Source organism: Anopheles coluzzii, chromosome 2 (assembly GCF_943734685.1).
Source record: "Anopheles coluzzii chromosome 2, AcolN3, whole genome shotgun sequence".
Classification (NCBI taxonomy): domain Eukaryota; kingdom Metazoa; phylum Arthropoda; class Insecta; order Diptera; family Culicidae; genus Anopheles; species Anopheles coluzzii.
Window position 1 is genome coordinate 97,266,014 of NC_064670.1, and position 22,057 is coordinate 97,288,070.

The 22,057-nt window shown below is 50.2% G+C and overlaps 3 protein-coding genes across 12 annotated transcripts in view; 2 read left to right on the top strand and 1 right to left on the bottom strand.

Moving 5' to 3' along the window:
• The window catches only part of LOC120950505 (tyrosine-protein kinase receptor torso), a 41,518-nt gene extending 40,983 nt beyond the window's left edge, over positions 1 to 535 (top strand). For all 6 annotated transcript variants that reach the window (XM_040368598.2, XM_040368592.2, XM_040368596.2 and 3 more), the window contains one exon: positions 150 to 535. In XM_040368598.2, the coding sequence (XP_040224532.2) occupies positions 150 to 201 (52 nt within the window). In that variant the 3' untranslated portion in view covers positions 202 to 535. The remainder of the gene's footprint in view (positions 1 to 149) is intronic.
• Positions 536 to 549: 14 nt separating this feature from the next.
• Positions 550 to 2,184, bottom strand: LOC120950512 (dolichyl-diphosphooligosaccharide--protein glycosyltransferase subunit 4). Its single transcript, XM_040368614.2, has 3 exons — positions 2,066 to 2,184; positions 1,194 to 1,323; positions 550 to 892 (listed from the first exon to the last, which is right to left on the bottom strand). The coding sequence occupies exons 2-3, from the start codon at positions 1,292 to 1,294 to the stop codon at positions 859 to 861; spliced, it is 135 nt and encodes a 44-aa protein (XP_040224548.1). The 5' UTR covers positions 1,295 to 1,323; positions 2,066 to 2,184; the 3' UTR covers positions 550 to 858.
• Positions 2,185 to 2,969: 785 nt separating this feature from the next.
• Positions 2,970 to 22,005, top strand: LOC120948020 (uncharacterized). 5 transcript variants are annotated; one of them, XM_049607944.1, is made up of 5 exons: positions 2,970 to 3,516; positions 10,055 to 14,087; positions 14,253 to 14,375; positions 14,464 to 14,861; positions 16,125 to 22,005. In XM_049607944.1, exons 2-5 carry the CDS (start codon positions 10,256 to 10,258, stop codon positions 18,762 to 18,764), a joined length of 6,993 nt encoding a protein of 2,330 aa, XP_049463901.1. In that variant the 5' UTR covers positions 2,970 to 3,516; positions 10,055 to 10,255; the 3' UTR covers positions 18,765 to 22,005. The 5 variants fall into 5 exon arrangements, with proteins under 5 accessions (XP_049463901.1, XP_049463902.1, XP_049463903.1 ...); XM_049607945.1 differs by having other exon boundaries at positions 2,970 to 3,503; XM_049607946.1 differs by lacking the exon at positions 2,970 to 3,516 and adding an exon at positions 7,172 to 7,952.
• The last annotated feature ends 52 nt before the right edge of the window (positions 22,006 to 22,057 follow it).

The window sequence follows — 22,057 nt, forward strand, 5'->3', positions numbered from 1 at the left end:
GATTGAATAATTTCTTCGATTTACCGATTCCAATACGCCTCCCCTGGAAGCACATCTGCAACGAAGATGAAAAGTGTAATTAATCTCTTTCTGGTTGTTCTCACTCTTTTCCCCTTCTCTCTCTCTCTTTCTCTCACTATTTTTTACAGTACAAAAAATACTACCGAGGAAAATTCATACTTAAAACCGGTGGAGTATTAGACCTGATGCACCTGACGGGGCAGTGGAAAACAGAGACCAACGTGGATTTGCATCCGGAAGGACACTGTAATGTGACGACAACAACAACGAAACATGTGGAGCACACATCCAATCCCACATGTGCACACGTGACGCGCGGTTGGTACGATTTTTACCTCCTCTTCCGCCAACCGAGGACGCACACAGCGAAGGAGGAGGGTGGGTGGACAAGATACAGAGAGAGAGAGAACCGTTCGCGGAGCCGTATATTTTAAAACAGATTGTATAGGATTATATTGTTCTTTTTCTCTGACGCTCTTTTTGGATGAAATATATTTTTAAACAAAAACTGTAATGCCACGTATGATGTACTCTTCGAACCGTTCCGGGTGTTTTGTAAGGAGATTTTATTTGTTCTGTTGTCCTTCATGCAGCGAAGGAGCAGGAGAAGGTGAAACATAATTGTTTATAGCGATTGCACATTTTGCCACACGTTTTTGCTTACGAAACACGATGCAGTTTGGGGGGGGGGGGGGGGTGTTGTTGTCCCGTTGCGTTTGTGGTCGGGTGGTTTTGTCCACCCCCTCCGAAATGCCCCATCATCATTGCAACAGGAAAGGAGGGGAGAGAATCAGATGGATGGTTGGCTGCAGCGGTACAGGATTAGGTAGGAATGCTTCATTTGTGTCTCGATCCGGGACCGCCTCGCATGCTGCACTCGGCACATGCAAATGCGCACACACGTGTGTGCCCCCAGCAGAGCATCATGTGTTTCGGTTTTCCGACAAATTCCAGTCGGAATCATTGTCGTCAGCAGGTCGTTTGAGTTGTGCGTTGGATGTAATGCGGAAGCGACAGATGGATTGGAAAAAGAAAAGAATGCAAAATGAAGATAGTTCAATTAGTGCCCATTGCTGAATAATTGGCCTCACTGGCACATTCACTTGTGAGTGGACGGGTGGGTGCCTGTAGGTGGGGTTTTGCAGTTGAATTGGGCCGCTTTTTATGCATACCTTCCCATGTTGGCGTTTATGTAGTGGAATGCGACGACCAGCAGGAAGAGAAACACCCCGAGAACGTTGCAGAACACGGCCAGCTGCACATCGGAAATCATGTTGGCTAGGTGGTGGTGGGTTGGTGTGTCTGTGAGAAGGAAAGAGTTGCGGGATTAGAGCAGGATCGGTACAAATCAGTCATCGATGGATGGCAGTGCGCTTTAACCGCAACAGCATTTCATTACACAAGCTGCCCGTAATGTGCCGAATTATATGTTGCGATGCGGCATGGCTTGTTGCAAATAGGCGATTGAGATATTTACGCAATGTGGACCCACTATTGTGCCTTTACCCACAATAAGCTGCAATGGTTTAGAGCTAATCAGTGGCTGATTGCACTAATACGTTTTTCGAGCTGCTACCATTTCGTGGGAATGAGTTCGGAATGTTTCATGCGACGGTGTGATGGTTCATGTGGAAATAACGTACATTAAGCATTGATGAATTCTTTGTCGGCGTTCTTCGTATCGGTGCGATGCTTTTCATCCGATTAACCTAACCCATTACCAGTTCATTCGAAATATACCAATTAATTATCCAGAAAGGAATGTTAGCTTGAATTAATTTTAACTTTCGTGTAAATAAATGGGAATGTAGTAGAGTATGTATTGAACTGTGTAGTGTAAATTTTGCACGGCATTGGAATATTTATTCTTTACACCATGTACGCCGACGACCGGCAAGAAGGTACACGTCACAGCATATCCATCCCACGGCTTAGAAAGATTCTTTGTTACTGCGCTTGTTATTGCATTCGCCCCAAAGATTTCCACCAACAGGGCACACCGCCCATGCAAAACGACCCAAGTTAAAGCAGGAAAACTACTTACGTGCGTTGAAAAATGGTCCAAAAATGCTTTACAAAAGCAAGACACGGCAGGGCAAAACACTGTTGAGAAAATTTATAAACAATCTCCGCTTTTTTTTTTGGTGACAACTGGAACTTGGAAACGTCATCGCCCTTTTGTACGTACAGTCTTTCCCCGAGTTACGCGAATAATGCGTTCCGGAGACATTCGCGTAACTCGGATTTTCGCGTAAGTCGAATATCACGTTTTACAGTAAATATATACTTTCTTTATCATGATTTTTGATTGAATTTAGTTCATTTATGTAATTTATCACTTATTTGATTCAATTGGTGTGGAGAATTCAGTTATTTCTGACTTTTTAGTGAATTAAAATTTTGAAATATTGCTAATTATTTTTCATTTGACAATTGATGGCGAAAATTGTACTGATTTGACATCTGAACTGTCAAAAATAAAAAATTCGCGTAACTCGAATTCGCGTAACTCGAGTGTCGCGTAACTCGGGGAAAGACTGTACTTTGACGTTTCGCTTTGGCGCTGGCAGGCGCGTCAAGAATGGCAGGTACACAGAACGAACGCGTGGATGACAAACGAACTATTAGATTTTCGTGAAATAATTTGTAAAACTCTAAAGCTTTTATGGCCTAAAATTGACGCTAAGCAATATAAAACGTACCCTTTGAAGTGTTTGTTATCAATTAATAGTTACATTTTCTTATCAAGTCGCTTAAAATCAAGAAAATATTCACAGCCGCTGTGAGCTTTGAACGCGCACAGTTTGAATAAAAACGAAGAATACTGCACGAAATGATTTTTACGATAAAACTTTATTAAAACCCATCGCTTTTGTACAATTTTGAGCCAAATTAATGCAACAAACTGTCACACGCTGTATCAACGACCATTACCCCGCTGTGCACACCACACAAAAAAAAAACATGGAAAACAAAACGGCGCAGCACGAAAGAAGCACGGACGGGAAAACGTCAAACATTTTCTCACCAAATATCGATTGGCTCGCGAACGGCAAAAGAGAAATTTCCGAACACACATACACACTTTTACCCCGGGTCGAGAAGAAAGTGTGGCCATCCGCATTCGCTCCGAAACGGGTCGGACCAGGGCTAAAGAAGGATATTTTTTCGCGATTTTGTGAACATCCGGCAAGTGCGTATGTACTTTGGTGCTTTTGTGCTAAACTCTTTATCCCGAAAGGAGGAATGTGCATTTACTGCGACGAACAAAAGGTGCGCGACCGCGATATAAAGGCGCTCCCGTAGAGGAACGATAATAGGCCTGTGCTGTGATTCCCAAGAAAAAATTCTCCCCAAAAGGCAGCAAAACTACCAAAGTGTGTTTTGGTGGTTACCCGTGGAAATCGAAAGCACCGGAATGCAGTGCGAATGAAAATCGGATAGTTTTCCCGTGTCAACTGTGGAAACGTCTGCGAATTGCGGTGTGTATTGCAGGTAAAAATGTTCGCTGCTGCACTACATTGCACAGTGCTGGGGCAGTGCAGTGGTGTGCAGGAGGAGAAAATGATTGCGAGAGTGTGAAGAAGCAACGAGGAGGAGGAGGAGGATGGCAAACAGCTAGAAAATGAAACCAACTGCCTGCGGATTTGTGGAATCAATGGTCCGAAGAACGGAACGGGGTGATGATCGGCCTGTTTCCCTTTTTTTTTGGTGGCACATTGTGCTCTGTCTATGCGCCTGTGTTGTTCACCGGACAACGCTCCACAACCAAAACTGAACCGTAGGATGGGGTAACACGAAGGACAAGGTTTCGGGTGTAACAAAAACTGGATTGCATCACCGCAACCAACCCTGGAGAACGACATCCAGCCGCAGGAGGAGCATGGGGAGGAGGTCAGCATATTGTGATGGAATCGATCGTATTTCGGTGCGACTGTGCGACTCCATCCCGCTTTCGGTTACAAGCTTTCAAAAACCGGAGACGTAAATATGATTTATGCAAATTAGCGATGCATTCCGGATAAATCACCGTCGTCGCCAGTTGCTCTTGAAAACCTTGTCTCCTCCTTGTCCCTCTCTCACACACGTGTTGTGCGCGGCCATCAAATCCCGCTTCAGCCCGTGGGCGGTTTTCGAGAACCTTTGATCACAACAACAACAACCACCAAATCGAAAATGGGAAGGAAACGATCGACAAGATCGAAGCAAGCCGTGGTGGAGCGATGAATAATTAATTTTTTGCGTTGCCCACCCTCCCCAACAACGGTCCGGTACTGGTGTTGGGATCCAAGTGTGCGGTGGAAAGGGAAATACTCGTGTCCCCTTCCAACAAATGGCCGGTATGGTGGCAAATGCACATACTTCGATGCAAAACGGAAATCGCGGCAAAACACACGATGGCACTCGCGCGCGCGCACGCCGCTTCTTTAAGTCAAGGCCAACCTGCCGACAGTCGCTTACGGCTTGCTGGCTAAGCCTGCGTTTATTGTTGTGTACATTAGGATTAGTAGAGAGATAGAGCTAGAAGGGTGAGCACACGGTACACGGGGAAGCGCCGGGAAGCGTTTGTTGGTGGACAACAGTTATCGCATTTTGGTTTGGACTAAATCTTTTAGTAGCTTGTCAAGAGGGAAGCTACAGCTTGCGCGATTAACAGCTCAACGTGGGGCTTCTTAGCGAAGGTTAATAGGTGTGCCAATTTATGCACATCATTTCACAGCTTTGTGTTGAATCACGGCTCACGGCTTTTGGGTTGAACAAAAGGATGAGTCGTGCGCGCCCGATAAAGCAATAATATGGCTATCGAATATCCTCCCGGGTTCCCTTCATTAGCCTCACGGACAGAGAGAAAGAGAGAGAGAGGGGGGGAGAGAGTCATAAAACTATCTTCGTGAAGGACCGGCGTGAAGGTTAGTCGGTCTGATTGCGGCGCACACCATACGTTATCGATTTGCAAGCACCATCCCGTCGTCGTCGTCGCTCTTCCGTAACGGATGGCCATCATTAATGCACAAATCGTTTCACACTTCTTCTTTTTTCGGGGGAACATCGTCGTCGGCTCCCCCTTCCCTGGCCAAGCATCATACCTGGCGTTGCAGGGCTGTGCGAACCAGAGTGTCGGCTGCGTGGGCATTCTTTTTTTACCATAAATAGTCGTCACGTCCCCGCGCGACCACGATGATGATGATGTCAGCTAGTGTGGCTGGGGCAGTGTGAGCGCACGAAGAGCGAAAACCCGTCCACATCCTCCCGTCGGAAGATGATGATGATGGCCACGCGCATACCACTGCTATGCGTGTGTGTGTGTGTGTGTGTGTGTGGCTCGATGGCTTTGTGTAGCTTATTTGTTGCTGCTTATGTGTGACCCCGAGTCATCATCAGTTCGTGCTGTTAGCACTGGTGGCCGCGGGTCCTGCAGGTCGCGGGTGTGGTGTCGAGCAAACATGCCAAAACGGTTATTTCAGGTGTGCGTGTGCACAGCCGAAAACGGCCATCGGTGGTGTGTCGTGCAAGGGGGAGTAGGTAGGGGTAGATTAACGCGCGTTACACCGAATCACCGCATGAAACAAGGAGGCGAGATGGGAGAGATGGGGGAGAAGATCGTTACCATGATTTTCTAATGTTTGCATACGTGTTTCGTGTTAGGTAGAGCAGATCTTTGCATCGCTTTGCCTCGCTATTCGATGAGCGAGACCATGCTTACTGCTTACTGTACTGATTTTGTACTTTTATTCACATTGCTTTCAGGTGGAAAGATCAGGTTCTTCTTCTTTGGGTAATGTTTCATTAAATGGAGTCTCGTGTGGCCCATCACCAAAATGACTCTAGGGTAGCTGAAAGAACGAGGTGAAATTAGAGTTGGATCAAATTCAGAAACAAGCGAAACTGGGACAAGAAAACATAACCCATTTTTTAAAATTGCACGAGTTAAGGTGCAGTTCACTTAGCACCTTCTGATCGTTTAAGCCAGGGGTCTCCAAACTACGGCCCGCAAGAGCTTATAATGCGGCCCACGATGACTTTGCCAGAGTTAATATAAATATTACGTTATTATGACTTATTCAAATAAAAATCTACTTTTCGTAGACAAAAATTAAGCTTTAGTAACACGAAACTGTACAAGTATCGTTAGTATTTTGTTGGACAAACGAGATTAAAACGTTCACTCATCATTTAAAGGTAGCGTCCAATGGCCCTCAACATAGTTATTTTTGAAGCAATGCGGCCCACGAGCAAAAAAGTTTGGAGGCCCCTGGTTTAAGCTAACTGTGACATATTGTTGTAATCATAGTTGGTATATGGGTTCGGTACATTCAGAAATTAACCCAATAACTGTAATATTATTAAAATAGTAGGCACATTCCCTAGTATCGATCCATTATGATTTCGAACGATTCCGAAGACTCCAGACGATTCCGGAGGATTCCAGACGATTCCGGACGATTCCGGCGGAGCTAGCGATTCCATTTCACTGAAGTTGGAATTGGAATTAATCTTGCCAAAATCGGAGCAGAACTGTGGGTGCGATCCGGAGAATCCATCTCTATTTGAAATTTGTAGGATTGATCTCAAGGACTTTTTAGGAAAGAGATCAAGTAATGTAGTACGATTTGACAAGTAGCCAAAAGTTCGTTACAGCAGTTTGACATTAGAAAGCCCTTTTCGATTCAAATTTTAATTATGATGAAAATGATAAATCGGTCTGGTTATCACAAGAAAATTGTAAATTGGTTATTGAATGTTTCACCAGGGCTTTCTGTGGTCAAATGGCATCCAAGATGGCCAAAACGATTTTGACTAATTCTTGACCTCGTTCCTACGCCGTTCCGTGTGGATTGGAAGATTGTTGTCCTTGACAGCCGGTAGCTTCCTATTCGGTTTTAAATTTGGCATTCTGCTTGCGAAATAATGGAAGCGGTTCTTGCAACTGTTCTGTCTTCGCATTAAATTCTCTCTCCCAACATCGCCAGCGTACTTCAAAACAACGCTCTTAACGGCTTACTTACACCCAAACCAAAAATTTATGATTGAAAAGTACAATCACGATCTCGCCAACAAAGCCCCCTCACCCCACCCACCCCCCTTTTTGACCAGGTTCCCGCGAAACAGTCGATTAATATTCACGCGACGCCTCTGCCCTAGAATGTACTCTAATCTCTATTAGCCGGACGCGAACAACAATAGTGTCCGATTTGGTGGCCGGCCCGCGACAAAAACCAGCACACGCGCTCCCTCATTATTATTTTCGGTCGAATTTCAATGTATCAAACCAATTCATTTATCCTACTCTCCTCCCCCCCATTCACTCCACCATTTATGGTAATGGAAACGGTAGTCCGCTTACTTTTTGGAACCATTCCATACGGACGACGGGGGACGGACGCATATGAAGCATGACATACAGCCGCATGTTTAGCCCCCCAAAAAGAAACACCGCACATTGCAACATAGGTTAAGTGTTTTACCGAAGAAGACGAACGACAACGACACGAAAAAAAAATGTGTGCTCGCTGGGGCCCCTCGGTGTGAAGTATGCCCCCGGGTTTGTGCCCCTAGCACGCGTGCTTTAACGCGCCATGCCCCCCTTCTCTTTGGCTACTTTGACCGACCAAAAACAACGCACAGACACACACACACCCTTATGACTTCTGTCCTGCCATCCATCAAATCACCGAACCTAGCGAACGGTGGCGACGACGACGGCTTGAAAGCAAAGTAACCGTAGGCGATGAAGCTGATCAGAGTCAGTCCCAGTCAGCGGAGTCGCAGGGTAACATCAGTTTTGGGCCATCAACAACCATTTTTGTTGTTTTGCTCTCCGAAGAAGAACGGAGAAGAAGTGCCGTGTTGTGACTGGTTCTTAATTGCTCGTCTTTGCAGCTGATCGGCGTGTGTCGGAGAAGATCTCGCGGCAGAAGACCGTTTCTGAGGTGAATTTGGTGTTGGAATTGGGCGGTTTTTTTTTGGCGGTGCGAGTTCCTAATGTCCCATGTTGTGCACCGTTCGTAAATGGCACTATCATAAACGAACGCTCTTGAAACGGGCAGACAGAGGATCATCATCAATTCGCCTCTTTGGCGAATGGCCTGTGTGGGACCGTTAGACAGCGACGAGACAGTCTTCCCGGACCAGTGGACAGTCTAAGATCGCAACCCCATTAACACGTGTGTGTGTGTGGTTTTAATTGCGAGCGTAATTAGCTGATTGGCAAATTGTGACCTCAACCCCCCCGCGTTTGTGATGATCGTTCTTTTTGTGTTGGGGTGGTCCGACAGTCCGACAATATCGCCCTGGAGAGCACACGCTTGCTTTGATGATCATTTTCTAATAGCTTTTGTCATGCCCTGCAAGACAAAACCCGCCGAGAATGGATGGTGAATTGTACGCCGCGGGATGGCATTGTGTACTTTTGTGTGTGAATGTGTGTGCGTGTGTGCCCGAGTATCGGTGTAGGTGACGTCCGCGATGGGGCGGCCAACATGTGTGATCAATAAATGGTGAACGCGAATGGCAAATTAATTCCAATAATCTTAGTCATCGGTCGAATATTGCGCGTTGCAGGCATCTGTATAGAGCGAGTAGAGGAGGTCGCAGTGTAGTGTGTTGTGTGAGGCTTTTCAATTTTGCAGCAATATTGCTAAAAGTGAGTTGGACGAATATTATCATTTTACTGTCTATTTGTAATCACAAACGTTTCAAAATAACAGAAAAAACGCTACCAGTAATCGCTGCTCGTTTCCCAAGACGTGAACACTTCGTTGCGCTGTGCTCAACCCGGTGCTTGGTGCGCTTCTTATCAAGCGTGATTATCTTGGCGTGAAGCGCATCGAAACGTGCGGACGAAAGATTTCCGTGCAAATATATGTATGTATTGCGACAGGTGGTGGAGGTCAACCATGTAAAACGAATATACTAGTGATGGGTTAAGTTTGGTAAAAATCCGGAGTCGAATCCGTTCCGACTCCGATAATTTTCGAATCGAATCCGGTAGGTAGGTCCGCCCAGCATTATTCGGATTCGTTCGGAATCTGCCGGAATCGCCCGGCGTCGTCGGGAGTCGTTGGGAGTCGCCCGGGGTCGAATTCGTTGGGAGTCGTCCGGAGTCGTTCGGAGTCGTTGGGAGTCGTTGGGAGTCGTCCGGAATCGGTTGGAGTCTTCAGGAGTTGGCTAAAGTCGTTGGGAGTCGGAGTCATCCGGAGTCATTCGGAGTCGTCCGGAGTCGGAGTCATCCGGAGAAGTTCGGAGTCTTCGGAGTCGATCGGAATCGGTTGGAGTCGAAGCCATCCGGAGTCGGCCGGAGTCGGCTTTCGAAACGAAAGGCCTGTATACGAAGTGCACGCTCAAAGTGAAAGACAAAAACACAACTCCGATTCTGATCGACTCCGATCGACTCTGGGCGACTTCAATAGACTTCGACTCCGGATGACTCCGACGACTCCGGCGGGTTCAGGACAACTCCAACATCGAACGACTCCGGGCGGCTCCAGACGACTCAGGGTGACTCTGGACGACTCAGGATGACTCTGGACGACTCCGAATGATTCTGGACGATTCCGGAAGACTCCAACTCCTGGCGGAACTAGTGGTTCGGATTTTGTCGGAGTCGGAATTGGACTAACAATAGCCGGAGTCGGATCGCAGTCGTGGGTGCGCTCCAAAAAGCACATCACTAAAACATACACTCATGGACACACATACACACAGGTTAAAGAGATACTGCACGATTCCGGAGGAGTTTTGGAAGAGCCGCGCGTCTATCCGCATAAAAATGTACGCAATAAAGATTGCACAGTTTTGTTTCTAGGTCAATCGATTGCGCTGGAAAAGAAGAATTGTGTGGCCATAAAGCTTCACCCACTTCCCCTTTCTCTTTTTCTCAGGTTTTCATGTATGTGTCGTCTGTTTGCAATCGTCTTCTAACCATTACTTCCTTGTTTTGTAGGTCGACAAACGTTTGGAGGGAGTGGAGGGCGACCATCTAGTTAGACATGGTGCTAATTGTGTGTGTGTGTTTTCTCTCCCCTTTCTGTAGATAATTTAGCGGTTCAACACGCCCCCCGTCAATACCATGTCACACTCCGCAAATGCAACGATCGAACGACCATCGTGTCCTTGGCAACGACAGCACTTTTGAACTGACGGAGAACGTTTACGAGGGGAGTGTGTTCGGCTAGCTTCACATCGGGCTCGCCTTAAGGCCTTTGACAAACCCGCCTCCAAAAGCCACGACACGATGGAATCCCAACGAATACTGTCCTCCCCGTCGAACGGTGATGACACGGAAACCGATTCGATCAGCTGTTACGTGGTCGATGCCGCCGAACTGCCGCCCGCCGACAGCACAGGCTGTACCACCGCTGGCATCGTGAACGTACAGTACCGGCTCGAGGCCGGCTCGGACAGCCATTTGCGCAAGGGACTGAACCGCATCTCGAGCGATTCGGCGTCCACGTACGAGCTGGTGGACGCCGGCAGCCCGCAGTCACCGGCCGCATCCGACACGAGCGACGGCCACGGAATGGACGGTGACGATGACGACGATGGGGAAGAGGAGGAGGAGGACGAGATGTGGAGCAATATTGTGCGCATAAATAATGCGACGGTCGCGACGGTGGCCGAACTGGCGGCTGCGAACGAGGTGGAGGAAGGCGAAACGCTGTTGAATGAAATCGAGTACGAAGTGCAGGAGGTCAGTGGAGCGGGAGCGCTCGACCGCGAAGCGCCCGACGGTGGTACCGCCGCCGAGCTGTTGCAGCGCAAACGGTTCGATCTCGCCCGCTCCTCCACCAAGGAGGAGAAGCAGCGGCACAACGAGGAAATAGTGATCATGAAATCGAACTCGCTCTCCGACACGACCATGCTGGCCGATGGAGGCAATTCCCCGTGGGAACCGGGTGACGTGGGGGACGGTACCGGGCAGGAAGGAGCCGAACCGGTTGAGGAGCTGCTGGAGGAGGACGATCGAAAGCAGGGTGGAGTGTTGGCCCAACCGGCACCGTCCTTCGGCGGTCCCTCCAAACCGTGCTTTATCGATGCGTCTTCACTGTTTGACGACGATGAGGTGGTGTATCCGTCGTTTCAAGAGATCGCTCCTCCCGCCCCACTACCCAACTGCCGGTCCGCACGGAGCGAGGCGGAAGGTGCCGAAAGCTCGGGCAGCATCCAGCTCGCGACGATCCTATGCGACGACGAGAAGCTACGAGCGACGGTGGCGGCGGAAAAGATAACCATCAAGCCGATCGAGGTGAAGGACCAGTTTGCGGCTGGACCGTCGAACGATTATCTAGCGTGCAAGCTGAAGCTTGCCGAAGCGCCGAACCAGCGCGAGCTGCTGCCGGAAGTGCCTTCCACCAACGGCAGCGAGAACGACCGCGACGAGGTGCTGGCACGGCAGGAAGCGGAACGCAAACAGGGCACGTTTCTCTTCCAGCACTCGATCCAGCAGTACTCGGGCCACCTGCTCGACGCGAGCCTGCAGTTTGCGCCGGAAGAAACGTACAGCGACCTGTCGCTGCCGAGCGTTTACTCGTCGAGCAGCGAGCCGAACTACGGCGAGTACAGTTCGCTAACGATCAGCGACAGCCAGCGCTACTCGCTCGGCGGTTGTAGCAGCGTGGTCGGAGCGGGCGACGAGCGGGCGAGCGGACGGCTAGACAGCTTGCGCGGTGGCACGAGCACCAGCGGGTACAACTCCAGCTCGGCCGACTACAACAGCCGCACGCAGGCAACGAGCGACGTGGAGTCGGCCTCGCACCACTACCCTCCCAGCACCCCGTTCAACTCGATCGTGCACGTGACGTCGGCTGCGTCCGTACCGTCGGCGCTGGCCGCGAACCGGGCGGTGCAGGAGCTGAGCGAAGACACCGGCAACGAGACGAGCCGGGCCAGCTCGGTCGACCGGGAATCGCACTCGACGCCGATCCGCATCCCGAAGCGACTGCAGAAGCACGACGAATCGGCCCCGATCGTGTCGGGCGGCGCATCGATCGAGGACTTTACGCCGCGCCAGTGCGAAAGCCCTTCGGTGCGGCGCCGCACCGACACCTGCCCGATAGTGTCCGGCGGGAGCATTAGCTTTGACGAGCCGGAGGAGCGGACCGCGGCTCGGCAGCTCAGCAAGAGCGGTTCGGGCAAATCGTGGGTCGTCGATCTGAAGAACTGTCCCGATGATGCGAAGACGGCGGCGGCGGCAGCGCTCGAAGCTTCCTCCGCGATGCACTCGGGCCTCGAACAGTCGGGCCAGCGGAGCCTCGGCTTTTTCGTCGATTTGGGCAGCCTGAAGACGCCGGAGGAGGAGAAATCGATCACGGTGGTAAACAGCCGGCCGCGCACGGCCCGCACCGAGCTGATGAAGAAATCGACCGGCTTCTACATCGATCTGTCGGACGACGGGAGCGAAAGTGCGCGCAGCGCCACACCCAAGCTGAGCGGTGGACGGATAGAAACGCCACCACCTTCCGCCTCGGCCCTGACCGGATCGTCCCGGGGCGAATCGGAGGAGAAGCAGACGGCGGCGGCACCCGATCGCAAGAACATGTTTTCGATGTTTATCGACTTTGGCAACGACAATGGTGGCGGGAACAGCAGCGCCAGCATGAACGGAAAGCCAACCATGCCTCGGAAACTGTCGATGCCGCAACCGCTGCTGGCCAACGGGAAGGAATCGGTACGTCCCAGCAGTCTTGGTCCAGCGGTGGGCGAAGAAAACAGCAACAGCAAGCCTTACTACATGTTTGTCGGGCCGGCCGATGGGCCACCGTCAGTGATGCGACGCGCGCATGCCAATACGACGGCAAACGGAGGTGCCAGTGGTTCGTCCGCCGCTAGAAACGAATCGAAACGTCACTCCTGGAACACGACCGTCGGTGAGAGCGCTGCGGGAGGTTTCCACGAGCGTCGAATTGCCAGCGGCAGCGCCTACCAGCGTTCCACGAGCGTGACGAGCGATCGGGGCATCATGAACATACTGGACAAAATACCGCTGCTCTCCAAAACGTCCAGCATGTCGATCGATTCGTCCGTGTCGCCGTTCGAGGACTTTACCTGCTCCAAGTCGGAGCTGAGCACCTGCTCGAACCACTCGGTATCGTCCAATTCGGCCCACTCGAGCAACGAGTCAAAGGTATCGCCCAAGGACGGTACGCACGAGGGCCGACCGATGGAAGTACCGGCGGACGGTGGGGCGATGGTGTCGTCGGCCCGCAAAAAGCGCAAGGATGCCAAAATTAACGAAACGTTTGACAAGAGCAGCCAGGGTTCGATCACAGACGGCATACTGTCGTCGAACGAGGACGGCTCCCCGACGTCCACCACCACCGACACAGACGACGTCACGTTCCAGAACAATCCGGCCGAGGAGGAGGCACTGCTCGCGGGCCTGCAACAGCCGGCGCTGGGGAAAGAATCTTCCCAACCGCTCGGGGAACCGATTAAACTGTCCGCGATCACTAGCAGCAACAACAACAGCACCACCACCACCAAGCAGATGGAAACGATCGTCGAGACGGTCGAGTGTTCGCCGCGTCATACCGCGCGCAGCAAACCGCAGCACACGATGGAAACGCTGCACGCCACGATCGAGAAGCAGAAGCAGCTGCTCGAAACCGTCTCCGAGAATGTGGAATCGCACGCATCCACCACGACGTCTTCCTTCGTTAAGCTGTCGGACATGGATAAGCCACCGACCGCGGTGAGCCAGCTCACCACGACCACAAAGTTTGAGCTGCATTCGAGCGGTGGTGGTGGTGGTGGTGGTAGTGGGGGCAGTGGCAGCGGCAGCAACATGTCAAACTCGGCCGGTTCCAGTCGAGTTGCGCGGCTGTTCGAGTGTCAGAAGTACAACACGATCGGGTCGGCGATCGGCGCCAGCAGTCAAGCGATGAGACAGCACCAGCAGCAGCAGCAGAAGGCATCCAACTACTATCATTCGAACGGTGGGGCAACGTCGATGGAGCGACACTCGTGGAATATGTCTCGCTCGACTGGCAACAACTTTGTGAGCCTCATCTCCTCGTCGGTGGAAAACTCCCGTTCGCTCAGCCGGCTGTTTCCGCACCTGTCGAAAGGTAAGCGAGGGCGAACTAGTGAACCGGCACCAGAGGGGGGGCTGTAGTGGTGTGCTCAAAAGACGAGAGTGCACTCGATGGTGCGGTTGCGGGCGTTAAATCATTATCGTCGTCGGTGAGTTTAATGCTACGTTTGTGCCTTTTTGTTTGTTGCTTGTTCTGCAGCATTTAGCAGCAGTCTTCCGTCGGACGTGGGTATGAACGGGCGCAACGGTCAGGATGGTAGCGAGATGATGCAGTCGGACTTTTCCTGCACCTCCAGCATCACCTCGAGCCGATCCGGTATCGGTAAGTGAACGATCGGTGTTACGCCTTACTGACTGGCGATGGAAAGGTAATATTTTCACATTCTCATCTCTGTTCGCCGCCCCGGCAGAATCGATCGACGAATCTATCTCGAGCCGGCAGCCGCGCCGCCTCGGTGAGGATCTGCTGAAGATGTTCCTTCAGGAGATTGCCACCGACGTGACGATCGAGGTCGAGGCGCGGAAGATGCGGGCGCACAAGTGCATACTGCGATCGCGTTGCCAGTACTTTGCGGCAATTCTCGCCGGGAGTTGGGTGCAGAATGCGGGCAACGTGATCGCCCTGCCCGGCTACTCGTACGCGGCAGTGCACTTTGCGCTCTGCCACATCTACTCCGGTGCCTCCCATCCGCCGGAGGGCATCAGCCTGATGGAGCTGGCCGCCCTGTCCGATCTGCTCGGGCTCGAGGGGCTGAAGGAGGTGACGGCGTACGCGCTGAAAACGAACTACTGTCACAACTTCCACAAGGTAAGCAGACAGCGTTTGGGCAGCGCCAGCAGGGGGGGGGGGGGGGGGGGGGGGCGCGAGGTGGACGAATAGGAACGAAAACCCGGTAAAGTGTAAGGTGTATCTCGTAGCAGTGCTTCAAAATGTCTTGAGCATCAAGAGATGTTCACCAACGAAAACAATGAACATATCCGTGGTAGCTTGATGCTCATTGCTGATACTCAATGAAAGTGCGTCATGACATGCCGAACATGACATGCGAATGATTGTGTCCAACACGATACTCTGACTGACAAGGCTTTAAGCGCATGCCGTCGCAATCCTAATCATGACTTTTTCAGGCTGCGAACAGTGCTGCCAAACGCTTCTGTTTCAGTAAGCAACACTCATGACTGAACCAGTTGGTGGACCAATCACATGCTTGGTGACATTTTGTTTAGCAGCCAACTCTTGGTCACTCACTTGGTCGTGACATTTTCTGTCGGTGATAATCACGACATTCTTGGAATATATTTGGCGTGTGGTCTCAGCTACAAAATGATCGTACTTTCGCACACTGTTTGCTTTGTTTGCCTGTCGGGTCATGAAGAAATCATGCTCATTTTGTTTCTTGGAACAACTCGCAAGCACCGCATATCTCCCATGGCTATCGTGATGATCACCGACTGAAAATGTCGCGACCAAGTGACAGACCAAAAGGCACACAATGTCACCAAGCATGTGATTGGTCGCAATAACTGTTTGAGTCTCACCTCTGATCATCACAGTAGAGCTCATAATGCTGACATGATTTTGTTTCAGCCGGAATTGGTCATGACTATGTCAGTGACATTTTGCAGAACTGATCGTCTTCTTTGGCACAACAACCGTGGCTGTTCGAGGCCTGCCTGTATCACAAATAGGTTTGGCTTTCAATGACTTATTGATTACACTTAGCAGTATGGTCAGTCCTACGTATGATGGGCATGTTGTTAAGTCGTACGAGTTGACGACTGTACCACCAGACCGGCCCAACTGATCACAGTAAAAAAAGTCATCGCAAAGTGAATGACCAAGCGATGGTCGCAAAAACGTCACGAAGCATGTATTGGTCACAACAATCGTTTTGAGTATCACCTCTGATTTTCACGATTGAGTACATGACGCTGACATGGATTTTGCTTCAGTCAGATTTTATGACATTGACAATGACATTCTGCAGCACTGCTCCGTAGGCACACGTTGCTTTCAAAATTGTTTGTGGAAACTGTATGTACTTTCTTTTCTATGTTTTTTTTCCCGTAGCCTTGCGTCGGCTGTATGGACGGTGTGCTGCAGGTGCTCCCGGTGACGCTAAACCACGGTCTGGACGATCTGTACCGCAAGTGTCTGAAGTGGGTCTGCCGGCACTACGTGAAGCTCTGGTCGCAGAAGCAGTTTGCGCAGCTGCCGCTCGACGTCGTGCACCGCTGCCGGCAGCAGATAGTCGCGCATCTCAGCTCGGAAAGTGTACTTACCACGATACTGGACAGCGAGCAGCTGCTCACCCTGCTGCACCCGTACAAGTGGTCGGTGGAGGTGGAAAACGTGGTGCGCGACATACTCGAGACGGCGTACGACTACATTGCGGACCACTTTGCGTCGCTGCTTGCGAGCGACGCGTTCCTGTCGCTCGGCCAAAACTATCGCTGGGCGATACCGCACCTGGAGCCGGTCCTGCTGCCCGCGGCCAACAATCTCAGCCCCGATCAGGCCTGCAAAAGCTACCCGCGGGCAACGAGGCTGCAGAAGCTGCTGCAGGCCAAAGTGCTAACCATGACGACGACCACCTCGTCGACGCCCATGTCGTCGAGCGACAACACGAACGTGGTGAACGTGTACGACAAGCAAGCGAAAGCGGCCGACGGTGCCGGCCGGAAGGACTACAACCTGCAGGAAGAGGAGATGGACTGGTGCGACGAGTTTGTGGGCATGGTGAATGCCATTCTGTCGGCGGTGGAACAGTGCCTGATACGGCAGTGCGCCCGAGCCATGCGGGTCAGCTCCTGGCAGCGGATGGATGTGGAGCTGCGCAACAAGATCCAGAAGCTGGCCTGCCTGATGGAGACGGCGGACGAGCGCAAATCGCGCTCGCGCTATTCCTACTCGTCGCAGACGTCCTCCTCGTCGTCGGTGCACTCGCGCACGAACGATATGCGCCAGGTGCGGCTTGCCATACAGGCGCACAACAAGCGGGCGCTTGAGAACGGTCAGTCGCAGCACCACCACAGCCAGAGCAACCGCACGCAGCAAACGCAAACGATCAATACGCACCAGAACGAGCTGAACGCGGCGCTGCTGAGTTCGCACAAGCTGGCAAAACATTACGCTACGCACGAGGCCGCAATGGCCGTGCCGCCGGTCGTAGAGCGCGAACGTACGAAGCAGCAGCAGCCGAACCATGCGACGGAAAATGGGCGCATTTCGAAAACTGCCTCCAAGAGTCACGTCCCCGAGCCGGGCAAGAAGTCGTCTATTGCGCACTCCAGCAGCAACGGTCGCCAGGCAGCGAACGGCATTCGCATGGGCGTGCTTTCCAAAGTGTCCAGTGGTGGCGGCGCCCCACTACCACTAGCCTCACACAAACGATCGCAATCGGAGGATCATGCGAATCTGAAACCGAGCGCCGCCAGCATCAAACCGGAACCGATGCAGAATTTGCGCACCAAGCTGAGCAACGTTAAGCCGCGGTATCTCGAACCAAAGAAACCGAAAAATGCGGCCAACCTGCACGCGCAGAACAACATTTCCTCGAGCGGCAGCTCCACCCGGACCTCCAGCCCGGCGATGGGTCACCGCAAGGGTACGGCGAAGCTGCAGCACCCGAACCATCACCCCGGCCACGAGTCGAACCTGTCGCTGGACAGCCTGTCCTCGCCGGCCAAGCTGAAGGGTGCGAATGCGGCCAACACAAAGCTAGCGCCCCGTGCGACCGTGGGCGAGATGGACGTATCGATCGACTCGCTGGCAGAGTCGATGAAATCGCACTCGCTCAAAACCAGCAACACGCTGTCGCACGAGTCACTTATCTATCAGGAGTACTTCAAGCCGAAGGTGATCAACTCGATCGATCAACAGCAGCAGCAGCAACAGCAGCCGCCACCGGCCAAGAATGGGTTCGTAAAGGACAAGGATCATCATCGCGAGAAGCGCCCGGGCAGTGGAAAATCGGTGGGCGGAGGCGGTGGACTGACCGCGCGCCCACTACCCGGCGGCATTAAAGCGAACCACTCGTCCTCCTCCATCCCGTCGGCGGTGAGCGTACGCACGAACGGCATCAATCGTACCGCCTCGTCGGCCAGCGTCGGCTCGAACGGCGGCAGTGGCGGGCTGGTGAAGCGCAGCTTCCTGTCGCAACGGTCGCGCGAAATTTTGGCCCGCCGCACCCACGAACCAAAGTCAAACTCGACCAACTCGAGCAACAAATCGGCCGCCTCCTCGCCCAGCCTGCTGCTGACGCGCGACAAGTCTACGGGCAGCGACATCACCAAGTCGGGCTCGTCCGCCTCCCTGACCACCCCGAACGCGGGCGGGCGGAAGGTGTTTAACACGACGCTACATCTACGCCGCACGGCCAAGCTGCCGGACGGAACGGCACCGGCTACGGGCGCTAGCAACAACCGCGCTTCTACCGGCAGCCAGGAGCGGAAGACGGAAAAACACACCGCAAAGGGCGGAGCTTCACAGCGGACCAGGGCAGCGGCAGGATCGCACGGTGTCGCGGATAGTCGAGCCTCGCTGAAGGGAGGAGCCGCGCTGGAGAATAACTGTGCGCCCGCAGTAGGTGATAATGGACTGGTGCACGCACCGATGATAGTGGAACGGGTCGAGTCGAAGCTGGAGCGCTCGAACACGTTTTCGATCGATGCTTCCGACAATCCGCTGATACTGCAAATGATGGAGTAAACGGCAGCACTGGTCGTGTGGATGGAAATTACGACTGAGGAAAAGAGGTAGGAAATGATGGTATGTATTGTGTGTGCGAGTGTCTAGCGCCTGCCTGGGTGCTACACTTTCGCATCGGAAGGTAGGTAAGCAGCAACACGGGAGGTATCTTCTCAGAGATAAGAGGTACGTGTGCGCGCGCAGTTAAGACAACACATCTGCGCCAAAACACGGGGTGATCTTAAAATCCAAACTAATTTAATTCGCAAAACTCCTGCTAACTTCATCACAAATGTCTAGTCACGTATTTATATGCATATACATAGAGAGGAAACAGAGAGAGAGAGAGAAACAGAGAGCGGAATACTAATAAGCTGGGCGTATGGGCAGCGATGCTCGACTCAATGCAAGCGATATGATGTGGTGCATCTTTTCTGCACTCTTAATTAATACGTTAGAAACGATATATATACACACACATATACTTATCTGTTGCAAGATATACTTATACATGTAATGCGTAGATATTCGGCCAAACCCCCGGCTGCAAAAGAAGCATAAGGCACACGAGTATGATTTAGCCAGTGTTAGGAAGGCCATTCGCGAACAAAGCTATAAACCCCATTTCAAAGTCATTACTATTGCCGAATATCGCCACATTTGGGGTAATGGGGACGCCCACGATAAGCACACGACGATGCTGATGATGATGGTCTACACAGCCGCAGACACACGGGGAACAACGATCTTTTGCGTGAGGTTGCGCTAATTGCGTGTGGTAATAATTATAATAATAATAATCACTTATTCGGTTTGTTAAATTTGCAAAAGAAGAATTTATATAGTTTAATCCTGTCCCTCGTGTCCAGATGATGACCCCAAATACGCCAGCCAATGGCACAATTTACCCTACTCCATCATGTTTCCATTTACATCCGGACCGAAGACAAAAAAGCACTGGCGAGGAAGAGGAAATGGTAACGGAAATGAAAAGTTCAATGTTTGCATGTGTGTATGAATCGAGCTCCTATAGTTTACAATGTGCACGCTATCTCTCTCTCCATACGGGTGTGTTTGCAATGTTTCGATGACCAATATATGAAGCCATAGTTTTATTCGGTTAACAAATATGCATTCAGGCTATAGTTTACAGCAGAAAAGGGAGTTTCAATGGTGAAATTGGGTGCTTAAAGTGCTACTGAAAGGCATGAAAATCTATGATGAAAATGGCAGTTAGAAAAGGCTCTAATGAACTGAACCAACTTTTGGTTCGCATAGAGCAGGTGGTGTAGTTCCATGTCACGCGCTTCAAGTGGTAGTTACGGGCTTTTTTTTGTAATGTGTTTTTCCGCTACTTGATTCAGAAACAATGTGATAACTCGATCTTTAAGAAGATCATCCCTTTTTGGTTGCTATTATTTGCTAATTTACAAGACAAAAGTATGTGTTTTTTTATTGCTTTAAATAACCCGCCCCTGCTTTTGCATCTAATTAAACTTCATGAGTAATTTAAAACATGTTTCTATTTTATTTTATTTTTTTGCAAAAGGAATGGTGATACTTGCTAGCTTTTAGAATATTAATTCCACTCCTTCGACATTGCTGCCAATTTGCTGTGTTTAATGCGTTAAAGTATGCGTTTGGTTTGCTACAATTAATCTCACGAAATGAATCCATAACCACAGTCCATCAGCAAGTACCCGCGTTAGTAGCGAAACGGTGGTACGGTTAAACAAGTTAGTTTTGCATATTGATGCTAGGCTTGATGATGCTCTGTTCGATTCTATCCCGTGAAAACTCTGCCGTCCCAAGACTACCAATGATAATTTTAGTGCATATTACTATTTTACCCATAAACACATCGCTAGTTTGCTTTAGTTACTACTTATGCTGCGATAACTTCCTCGCTCTATTGGCAGCTTATGGGGCGACATCCATATATTACGTAACGCTGGTATCGCTATCAATTGAATGATTCTGTTAATTACGTACTAGTTCTGGAAACTGCTGAGAAAACTAATTTATTTTCGTTTGAAATTACATTTAAATGGTATTAGTTAATAATTCTTTCAATCAAATCATCTATATTTTCTTATCATAAATGCAATGTTCATACAGATTAGACATGTCGCTGAGACCTTCCATGCAATAGCGTTACGTAATCAATGGATGCCTCCTTCTGCATATATTTTATTCTTCTAATTTGAAACATCAAGATTCAGGCTACGATTAGGTATGTCAAGATCTACATTTTTGACCACCAACCATTCTGGCAATTTGTTTTGGTAATGTAATAAAATACTTTGCTAAGTTTTCTGCACTGATCTTGCGATCGTCAAAGTGCGATTAATGGCGTTGTTGAGCTAAGTGATTGATTTGTTTGTCTAGTTTTACGATCGGCTTAAAATGTTTGTTTTTTTTTCTAATATGTTTCTGAAACTTACAACATTCCCTCCAAACTTTACACCATTACATCGGTTTATTCGTATAAGTTTGAGTTTTAGTACTTAAAAATGTTGCCGCTGTGCTACGGTGACGAGTGATTTGTTTTATATTTATATTAATTCTGCATACCCTTGGCTTTGCGTGCAAAACAAAACTAATGTAGCAAGCAGTAGAAAACCGCAAAGGATCTGCGCGCTCCTTAATAGAAAACAAGGTAACAACTAACTATGAACAATAATAACTCACGCCAGATTGCAAAAGCGAGTGCAACTGCTGCAGAACCACTTAAGCAAGCCTAGTCATGTGTACAAAGTTTTCTCGTCAAATGCTTGCAAAAACAAACAGAAAACAGCTACCAAAATTAAAAGCACATCTTTCGTACGCTGCGTATGATAATATTATAGATACCAGAGATCAGTGCACTAGGTGATAGCGGAAAGGAATAGACAGCACGAACTCTATAACAAAATATAAATAACACATCCTGTATTTAGCTGCGCGTTTGAGTGTGAGTATGTGTGCGTGTGTGTTGGCTATACCAAAACTATTGGTTTGCAGCAGAGATCAGTTTGAAATGGTATGTAGAAGAGAAGATGTAAAAGAGAAACAAACCAATGCACTGCTAAATGGTTGGACAAATAGACGGGAAGGAGAAAGGCTTCTTGATGCATGGATTTGTTGTGTAAAATGTAAGTCCATCTGATTCGATCACGTGAATTGGATCGCGAAGAATCAAACACTAGAAGCGACCGAGAGAGGTGAACTTAAAACAATAAACGTTCTACAGCAGCTTTTGGAAACTAGCAACTGAAAATAACATCCGACCATCGGCACAATTATTAGTGAAGCTCGTGATAAAATATTGAGAA

Coding starts and splice junctions, on each gene's coding strand:
- LOC120950512 (XM_040368614.2), bottom strand. CDS start 1,294: ATGATTTCCGATGTGCAGCTGGCCGTGTTCTGCAACGTTCTCGGGGTG. Junction 893..1,193: donor ATAAACGCCAACATGGGAAG/GTATGCATAAAA, acceptor TGCCGAGTGCAG/CATGCGAGGCGGTCCCGGAT.
- LOC120948020 (XM_049607944.1), top strand. CDS start 10,256: ATGGAATCCCAACGAATACTGTCCTCCCCGTCGAACGGTGATGACACG. Junction 14,376..14,463: donor CTCGAGCCGATCCGGTATCG/GTAAGTGAACGA, acceptor CCGCCCCGGCAG/AATCGATCGACGAATCTATC. Junction 14,862..16,124: donor ACTGTCACAACTTCCACAAG/GTAAGCAGACAG, acceptor TTTTTCCCGTAG/CCTTGCGTCGGCTGTATGGA.